The 10,959-nt window shown below is 33.3% G+C and overlaps 1 protein-coding gene across 1 annotated transcript in view; it reads right to left on the bottom strand.

The window, feature by feature from the left end:
- LOC107029087 (plant UBX domain-containing protein 10-like) overlaps nt 1–8,513 on the bottom strand; it is a 9,452-nt gene extending 939 nt beyond the window's left edge. Inside the window, exons 1-3 of the mRNA XM_015230397.2 lie at nt 7,625–8,513; nt 547–717; nt 245–448 (exon numbers count right to left, since the gene is read on the bottom strand). Of these exons, the coding sequence (XP_015085883.1) occupies nt 245–448; nt 547–717; nt 7,625–8,407 (1,158 nt within the window). The 5' untranslated portion in view covers nt 8,408–8,513. The remainder of the gene's footprint in view (nt 1–244; nt 449–546; nt 718–7,624) is intronic.
- Nucleotides 8,514–10,959: the final 2,446 nt, after the last annotated feature.

The raw sequence follows: 10,959 nt of genomic DNA, 5'->3' as shown, positions 1-10,959 counted from the left end.
CAGCCCGCTGCACAAAGCATCCTGCTTAAGCAAGTTACGGGAAAGGGCCGCACCCCAAGGGGTGTAATATAGACAACCTACCCTAATGCAAACATTAGTGGCTGCTTCCACAGCTCAAACCCATGATCTATTGGTCAAATAGATACAGCTTTACTATTGCTGTAAGGATCCCCTTATTACCAATATCTGTAACAATGATTTTTTTTTTTTTTGGTACAATGAAAACCAAGAGAAACATGATTACCTGGGTAACATCAGGACCCTTCTCAGGTTCAGGGCCCAATGACAATAGCTTCTCCTGGCGTATTTTAACTAATGCAGCTTCTCTTTCAGCAGCTTCATGTGCTGCTCTTTCCCGGGCCTCTTCTTCCTCCTTTCTTTTCCTTTCAGCTTCAGCAGCTTCCCTCTCCAGCCTCTCTTGCTCTTCTATCCTCTGGCGCTCTCTAGCCTAGTAAAGGGCAAACAGTTGATCAGTGTAAAGCTTTTTCCCCATAACAAAGTAACTTGAAGAGAGGGAATGCATATTTGGAACCTAAAAGCACTTACTTGATCAGCTTCTAGTGCAGCACGATAAGCAGCATCTTGCTCCTCCCTCAAACGTATATTGTTTCTTCTTTCTTCTGCCTCAACCCTGGCTGTGACAAGCACGGGGGCACTTTCCTCGATTACTCTTTGCAGTACTGTAAGCAATTCTTCGGGAGATTTTGGCCCTTCTGCCTACAGTGTTGTTCACCAAAATAAGTACACAAGTTATCGGGCTAGAAGAAGATCAATGAAGCAAGTTCATTTTTCCACACACAAAGAAGTCATTGAGACAAGTGTGCTTCCTTCAGAAAATAGTAGTACCAACTATAGTATGACAGATCTAGGTTGCCCTTTTCTTTTTGTGTGGGACTCTTCACCTTTTTGTGTGCGACTTTTATGTGGCAAATATAGCATCAATTGGTTTTTAACACATTAGGCCACAAGCCTAATAGCATTCTGTAGCTAGCTAGCAAAAAGGCATTAAGTGGAACAAACACAAAAAGGAAGCATATGCACTAGGACATAGAATAGATTAGTGAAATACACACAAACATGAGTCAACAGTTACAAAGTGCTAAATCATGTAATCTTTTTCAAAGTAACAGTTAAAGGGGAGAGGCAGAAAAGATATCTCCCCCCCCCCCCCAACCCCCATTTAGCATCGTGAACTCTTTCCAATTGACAGAGAACAAGGCAGCCAGCCCTTGGATCCGAAGAAAACAATTATAATCCAGACTAGAACATTCACTTGCTTACATCGGATTATAATACTCAACCTACAGAAATAAGGAACACAACATGCTCAAGGGCATGAATGAAAAACAGCTAATATCATGAGAATATACATTTTGCCTCAATGAACTTGTACAGAAAATCCATCAATGAGGAATATTAGAGCAGTAGCATAATCTTTGGTCTGTCTATTATTTACCATAATAGGCGGACTCCTTTTCATAGGCACAATATTCTACATTGTAATATCTCAGCAATAAGGAATATGACAAGCACAACTTTCCAACAAACAATGAGGTCACTTTTAACAATTCATGCACAACTGATCCCTACAAAACTATTAACTAATCCTGCATTACTAGTTCCTGTGAAACTAATCCCTATCTAACTTCTCTTTGAACCAAACAACCCCTTAAGGTTCATATATTTGTTGAGCATATTTTGGAGAACTGAAATGGAATCCAATAACTTTTTAGGACACATAACAATGGCTAAACTAACCTTTCAGAAGAGTGGATACTCTTGGGGCAGAAGAAGATGGAAGGAAAGACACTGATAGAAGCAATTTCAATTATTTGAAAGATATAAATGTTGTCTACATGAATGGGAATCTTTAATCAAATTAGTCGCAAGGGAAAAAGGACAAATTTACCTCTAAACTTTGATAACTTGTACATCTATGCCCTTGCGTCCATCTCAGCCCCTGCCCTTCAATTATCAGTACACACATGCCCCTCTCACTAACGGCCCCTCATTCTGTACACGAGTCTAAATCCTAAGCAACTATCCGTTTGACCATTGTTTTTAACCAATAAACTAACAACCCACCCCATAAACCCAATACCACCCGATTCCCTCTAAAATATTCCAAGTCAATTAAAAGACCCAAATATTCCAAGTCTCGTTCGTATCTCACAAACCCTAGCCTTCATCATTGTAAAGTTCATCGATTTCATAGTTTTTTTGGTCGATTCCACCACCAGTTCGTCATATCACTGAGACCCAGTCAAAGGTACCCATCGATTTCATGGTTTTCCTTGATCGATTCCACCACGTGTTCTTCGATTCATCGTGTAGTCGTCATATCATTGAGATCCGATCAAAGGTACCCGTCGATTTCATAGTTTTTCTTGGTGGATTCCACCGCGTGTTCGTTGATTCATCGTGTGTTCGTCATATCAGTGAGATCTGGTCAAAGGTACCCAAATATTCCAAGTCACTTTCGTATCTCACATATAATATTTTTTTGTTTTCGATTTGCATCAATAGGTACTAAAAAAAATGTGTTGTTGCGTTTTGCTTTTCAATTATTTCTTTAGTTATTGTGTAGAATATGTTTTTTATAGTGAAAATGAAGTTCACATTCTAGGGTTTCACGTATCCGAAAAATGAAGTTTGTTTTCTAGGGTTTCACTTAAGAGTATTTTTATGTTGTTTGTTAATGTTTGCTTTTTTTTTTTGTATTAAGATTTGTTGGTTTGATAATGTCATTGTATGTTCCTTTAGTTTCAGATTCCACTGACATTATTTCATCACTTTGTCTTCATGTCTACTTTATTCAATTACTTTGTCTTCATGCTTTATGTTGTAGGTCCATAAAAAATAATTGAATGTTGTTTAATTGTTAATTACAAACGGTAGACAGTCCACTTCTTTAATTGTTAATTGGAACCTTATTAATTACTAACTGTGACTTACTAGCTTACTATGTGACTGCGACTTACTAACTTTCTATGTGACTTTGACTTACTAACTTACAATGTTATTGTGACTTACTAACTAATTCCTAATTGACTTAATAAATAACTAATGTGAATGTTGCAAATGTTGCATAGTTAGCTAATAACTAACTAGCTAATGTAAATGTTACAAATGTTGCATAGTTAGTTATTACTCACTCCATTTCATATCAAGTTAATTTTTGAGGCATTTTCATTTTTCAAATTAACTTAATTGTTCAGTTTTCAAGTCTACTTTTAGAGTGTTCTTCCAATTTTTTCCTACATTAATTAGTATTGGAATTAGTGATTAACTAACTTTTAGTTATTTTAATCATAAATTTGACAATAATTAATAAAGGTAAAAATGAAAAACTAAGTTCAATTTATATCTTAATCTACTTCAATAAAGGGTGTGAAACACCTCAAAAATTAACTTAATATGCAATGGAGGGAGTAACTAACTATGCAACATTCACATTAGTTTAGTTATTAACTAACTATGCAACATTCATATTAGTTAGTTATTAAATCAATTAGGAATTAGTTAGCAAGTCAAAGTAACATAGTAAGTTAATAAGTCACAGTTACATAAAAAGTTAGTAAATCACAGTCACATAGTAAATTAGTAAGTCACACTTAGTAATTAACAAAGGTCCCAATTAACAATTAATCAAGTAGTCCACATTTAGTAATTAACAATTAAACAAGTGGTCCTACAGTTAGAATGAAATTAATAACAATTAATTATTTCTTATGGACCTACAACATAAAGGCATGAAGACAAAGTAATGGATAAAGTAGACATATGAAGACAAAATAATAGAATAAAGTCGGCGAAATATGAAACTAAAGGAATAAAAAATGAAATTACCACACCAACAAATAAATACAAAAAAATTATTTGTTTGACAAAAAGTTGCACAAAAGCCTAACAAGCAACATAAAAATACTCTAAAGTGAAACCCAAGAAAACAAACTTCATTTTTCGAATAAGTGAAACCCTAAAACGTGAACTTCATTTTCACTGTAAAAAGCACATTCTACACAAAAGCTAAAGAAACAAATGAAAAGTGAAAAGCAAAACGCAACAACACGTTTCTTTACTACCTATGAATGCAAATCGAAAAAAGAAAACAATATATGTGAGATATGAAAGTGACTTAGGATCTCAGTGATATGACGAACACACAATGAATCAACGAACACGTAGTGAAATCGACCAAGAAAAAATATGAAATCAACGAACCTTACACTGATGAAGGCTAGGGTTTGTGAGATACGAACGAGACTTAAAATATTTGGGTCTTTTAATTGACTTAAGGATGTTTGAGAGGGAATTGGGTAAGTACTAAGTTTATGGTGCGGGTTGTTAGTTTATGGGTTAAAAGCAATGGTCAAACAGGTATTTGCTTAGGAGAGGGGCATGTGTGTACCGATAATTGGACAGCAGGGGCTAAGATGAAACGCAAAGTATAACGGAGGGCATAGGCGTACGACTTATCAAATTTCAAGGGTAAATTTGTCTTTTTTTCCTAATCACAATTGCCTCTAATAATAAACCGAGAATATATTCTACAAGTGTGTTATGTTTGCATCTTATCAAAACAAAGAAAGTGTGATGTTTTGCCTAGCATGTTAATTCTTCGAACTCGTTTAGCCATACACATTCCCAAAAATATTTGGAAAAAAACTTGGCAAATATAGTTTGGCCATACAACTTGCCATTGTTTGGCAAATATTTTTGGCATACAATCCAAATTCACAAATACTAGAAAAAACTAGTATTTGTGCCAAATTATATTATTTGGAAACTTTAAGGGTTGAAAATTACCCCATAGGCCCATACTTTTATGTTTTATATAAACACCCATCATTTATAATTTTGGACCGAAATTCAGTCCTAGTTCATTGTAAAAAATTTATACAGTTATATACATATTTTATACAGTTTTTATTCGAGCATGCTCTCTGAAGTCACTTTCAATCACAAGTAGTAATAGTAGTTCTCGCATACAAATCAATGGTATTTTCCTTTTCTTTTCTCCCTCTCTTTTCAAATTCATATTAATTGTTCTTGTTGTCATGTTATTTCACGAAACATGAAATGATAATACAAACTTATGAATATTTTTAGTAGCCTTGTGGAACTTATGGGTATAAATCATATTTCTTAAAAAGTCAAATATTTCCTCCAAAATTTATGGCCAACTGTATTGTGAAACTTCACTCAAAAATGACTTGCCAAAAGTATTTGAAAATTTATGGTCAAATACTAGCTTCATATAAATGATACTTGAAGTCAGAATCAGTTGACCTTTAATGACAAAAAAATACCATGAGAACAAGGTAAACAAACTACAAGAAACACAAGAAACGAGGAGGACAATATGTTTAACAAATTGACCATATACCATTTCAAACAGTAAGTCCACACTAAAATCATTCTGAGAAAATATGTAAGCATCAAAAGGCATGCAGGTTTTCAAATTCACTGTGAATAAATTAGTTGTATTCTCCTATACTCACCTTAATCTCATTCCTTTATACAACCATGTGACTAGTAAACTTACTTTTTGTACCTTTTAAATGAATATTATATACTCTAGCATTCCATCTTTACTATTATATTACTTCAATAGGAGGTTATTTAGGTTTATGCAACTTATTTTGAAACAAGTACCAAATAATTTCAGGTCATTGAGCATACTGAACCAAAAGGATATAAGATTGTTCATTCAAAAATGAAGGCAATGGTGTAATTAGCTTGCCCGAACGCGAGTGCGTGTGTCCATTTTTTTATGTGGATGAGGTTGGATCCTTCGTGATCTAAATTTAAGGATACGGATGTGTGCAAGAGATAGGAATTCGGCTAAAAATAATACAAAGATCTAAGAATAGAGTTATATGTTTAAATAATGACATTATGCGAATTACAAGGTCTTTTGAGGAGAATCCCAAAAGGATATAGAAGGAAAAGAATAGACATAGAAGTTTCTACGTACAAGCTATTCCATTTTCTTTAATTTCACCTTAGTTTTTTTTTAATTTTCAGAAACATAGGTATGAGTCCCAAATTTCTCCATCGATTTTAATCAACAATCCAAAATTGGTCGACCAAGGAGGTCAATGACTCGTATGGTGAAACTGGACTTTTGTGCTACCAAGGAGGTCAATGACTCGTATGGTGAAACTGTTTTTTTTATGTTAACGAAATTAAATGATATTAGAAAGCATCAAGAAGATGCAAAGTCACAAAGCACAATGTGCAAGAAAGCTGCTCCAAACAGCAATATATGGAGCTAGCTTGGCAAAAACTTGAGGAACAGTCAAAAGGGCCCTAACTACTCTACTGTACTAGAGATAGGGAACTAACAAAATCCAAAAAGTTATCCACACTTTACAGTGGCAAAAAAATGCCAATTAAATAAACTAACTAAACATTTGGGCTCAATCAGAGCATGATGGCCTTTCTTAAAGAGCCTCTTTGTTATCAAAGTATATAATGGAAAACAAAACAATTTTCTGGAAAGATAGGTGGTTGGGAAACAAAAATTTGGATGAGCTATTTCCTGAAACGTTTGCTCTAGCACAACATCAAAACAAAACAGTGGCTGAAATGTGGTCATCTCATGACCGGAGTTGATTCTCAAAAGAATGTTAATGAGTGGGAAATACCTAGACTAGTTCATATTTATAAACATTTGTAATCTTTCCAATGACTGAAGGAGGAGGTGGACTGCTTGTGGTGGACTGGACATAATAAGGGGCAATACAATGTGAGTTCAGGCTATAAGATCATGAACATGACTGAGCCCCAGACCTCTAAGTGCCTTTGGAGACAAATTTGGTAAGTTAAGATACCTCCTAAGATTGCATGTTTTACATGGCTGCAAGCCAAAGAGGCTGTTTTGACACATGAAAACTTGAAAAAGAGAAGTATTATCTTAGTTCCAAATTGATGCTTATGTGGGAAAGCAGCTGAGACAGTAGGACATCTGTTTTTACCCTGCAGCATTACTCATCAGCTGTAAAAGATTTTTATCCATCTCGGAGGCATATCGTGAACAATGCCTAGCAAGATTAATGACACTCTTCCTATCTGGGAGGACGCTGGGATTGGGGCAAGGAATAGAAGCTACTGGAGGATCATTCCAGCTGCATATGGTGGAATATATGGAAAGGATAGAAGTAGAACTCTATAGAAGATCAAGCAAGACTGTATTTTGCTATCATGTTTTTGGTGTGCAAAGAATTCCTCTGTAAATGCAGAATCAAACTAGAAGTCTTTGACTGGTGCTACGAATTTATTTTCATAGCTTCTTAGTGTTCATAGTTTTATTTTGTAGAGGGGTTTATAGAACTACCTAAATACTGGTTTACAACACAAAATTGTTACTTGTGGTCATCCATAAAGTCTAAAATTTATTAAAGGGGAAAAAATTACAAGTGGGAAATGGGAGGGTAGCGTGTAAGCATACCTTACCAACATTTGCAGGGTAGAGATGTTGTTTCCTCATAAAGTGTTTTCTTTAAACGTTTGAGCATTTTGCAGTAACCATGTCAATAATATAACTACAGTATCAAACCAAATAAGTTCACGGAAATTTCCATGGCTAAGTAGGACTAATGGCAATATATTGTCATACCTGCTGAAGCAGAGCAATCCTCTGGTTTGTTGCAGCCATTACAACAGCACAAAAGGGAAACCTTGACGCCTTCAAGCTATTACTCATCTTAAAACCTTCACTAGCTCTAATACTCCCACCCCAAGCAACAAAGTTCTCATTAATAAACGCCACCAAATCCTCATTACATAGCGTCCTCTCACAAAACACAGGCGTATCTGGATGATCTGGCGAATGCAAATAAACAAACAGTAGCTTATACTCATTCCTAGACCTCTGCAATGCATCCATAAAACCTTCAGCAACAAAATTCGGCCTTATACTACCAAAATCCCTCTCGAAACACGCAACAAAATCCATAGCTTCTGATACCGCTGCAGATACCGACAACAAACGTGTCGATGACGACGACTCACCATTCCGTCCCGAATTCAGCCCAATCATACCTAACCCATACGATAGAACACCACTAACCGCCCACACGCCAAATCCAACCGCACCTGAAATTAACCCTAAACTACCTGAAATAATTGAAAACGGCAACGTAACAATCTTCCAAGCAAGCCCCGGCGGACCACCAGCAGCACCAACAACAAGTCCGGTTTCTACTTGTTCAGGATTCGTGCTAGAAGTAGTAGCTTCAGATGCATCTGCATCAGCAGTAGCACGAGGATTGGAAGTGAAATTTGATAACGCTAATTCGAGATCCCAATTATGTGCGGTGAGAATCTCCGCACACAAATCGGGATCATCAAGTCCAGTAATCGCTTGAAAATAAGCAACTTTATCAGCTACATCGCCCATTTCTGATCTCTCCTACTCCAAATTCTTCTAACAATTTCTGAAGAAGTTTAGGGTTTTGACTACTACCTGTTCGATGAAATGTCCACGAGAAAGTGAAATTGAGAACGATGGAAATGAATTTTATTTATATGCAGAAATACCCCTGACCTTTCTTGGGAATAACAAATTTGCCATTCCCCATGCTTTTCAGACGCGCGTAAAGATAAGAGGCCAATCATACTTAATATGACGTCGTTTGATTTTCTACAACAACGTCGCGTGTAATTATACTTAATTCGTTTCTACTGTCTTATGTTCCTATTTACTTTTTCATATTTTCTTTTATATATATCCTTATTTACTTGTCCATTTTAACAAATTAAGAAAGGATAATAAATTTTTTTTAATATATCTTTATTTAATTAATAGAAAATTTGTAGTACTACTAAGTTATAATGCATGCTTTTTAAAACTTTATTATACTTGAGGAGTTGCATAATTTTTTAAGTTAAGAATAAAATTATAACTAACATATGATAATAATTGACGCCTTAATATTTGTGTCACTTCTAAAGTGTACAACTAAATAGGGACAGAGGGAGTATTTATATATCACCATTTTAGGTTTCACGTCTTTTAAAAAGTCACATTCATAACTCTCAAAGTTAATAACTCTCAAGGATAAAATAAGAAGAATAATGTCATTTCTATATTGATTATGTGAAATGACAGATATTAAATTAGATCCTTATCATAATAATTAAATAATAGTGTTTGATTAGATACAAAAATTTTGAATGAAGGGAGCTTGGTAAACTTGTGATCTAATTACTCTCTTCGCTCCTATTTAATTGTCATCATTTTAAGTTTCACGCTCCTTAATAAATTAGGCTAGTTTACTATTTCATCCTTATTTTTATTGTTTTTTTGAAGTGAAATTTTCAATAAATGAGCATAAAATTAATTTTTTTTGATTAATTAATTTGACTAATAAACATGAATAAAATAATTCATGCTTAATACTCTCTAGGGTTAAATAGGAAGAATATTATCTTTTATCCATTAATCTTATAAAATGATAAATATTAAACAACACCTATTTTTTATAAGAACACATATGTAAATAGAATTAATAGAATACTTAATAAATAATTGTGTGCTAAAAAAAGATCGTATGCTAATAAATAGTATCAATAAAATGGATAGTTTAAAATTGATTAAATAAACATTCTTTTTTCAATCAAATTGCAAAGGAAACCATCACATATAATTTGGGAGAAGTAAAGTAGAACTTAACCATAATTAACTAAATTTTTAAAAATGTATATGCATAGTTGCAAACAACAAAAATGCATGTCATTTATTTATTGGTTAGATATAGACATTTAATGTGAATTAAGGTTGAAAGATTGAAAAAAAATATATTTACAATTACAAAGGAATGATTTTTACCTCAACTCGAGAATATTAAAATACAATATCATATAGTGTAATAATAGTACTCTCTCGGTTCGGAATTGTTTGTCATGTTGCGCTTCTTAAAAGTCAATTTGACTAATTTTCAAAGGTAAATTGAATTACATTAATTCGATATTTAAACAAAAAAATTAGATATTTTAAAATTATATAAAAAGTACTATAAATTACAATTTTTTGCATATTAATATGATGAAAAAATATATTTTAAAATGTTAGTCAAAGTTTTTATAGTTAGACTCTAAAAATAGAAACCATGACAAACAATACCGAACGGAGGGAGTACTTTGTTCTTGGGATAAAAAGTTTATTTTATATCTTTTAGATAATAATATACGGATTTTTAATTTCAAATAAATTAAAATCGATTATATTTAATTTTTCCCTTTAAACCTATCTCATAATGTTTTGCATAGTTGATAGTACTAAATTTAGTTGTATAAGTGTCAAAAGTGAAAAGAAAATGAAACAATATTAATTAAATTTTTCAATCATAAAGTATCAACTTACAAAACTATTTTTTTAAGACATAGTATCACATGTTTACATCCTTCATGATTATTTTGTTTTGTTTTCTTCATATATATACATATATAACGCTTAATTGCCTCCACTTACTTCTTAAATTCTAATACATCTAATTTAACTCAATTGCATTTATGTACTGTAACGACCCGCTAGGTCGTTTTGAGAACTAGGACTAGTTTGACTCCTTTTGGAAAATTTAAGGGGGATATTTAAACTATTTGGTAACTACGAGTGCCTAATTGAGGAAATTTTTATTAAATTAGTATATAGTTAATAGTTAGTGGGTCATATATATAATTAATTTAATACCTTTATACTTGACCATGTATTGGATAAATTAGTGGGGTAATTTTATTAATGTATTTAGTTGGTAGTTAAAGAGGATAGTAGTGAAATAAATAGTGGGTCACTTTCACCACTCTTATAATTAGTTATATGATATTTAGGAAAAATTATTCTGTAAAAGGAAAATAAGGGTTTAGCCAAGAGAAATCATATCTGTAGCAGTCACGAAACGATTGTTAAACAAGATTGAAGCGTCGGTTTAAGGTATTCCATGAAATCTTCTT

Source organism: Solanum pennellii, chromosome 8, assembly GCF_001406875.1.
Source record: "Solanum pennellii chromosome 8, SPENNV200".
NCBI lineage: Eukaryota > Viridiplantae > Streptophyta > Magnoliopsida > Solanales > Solanaceae > Solanum > Solanum pennellii.
This window is presented reverse-complemented; position numbering and strand designations above follow the sequence as displayed.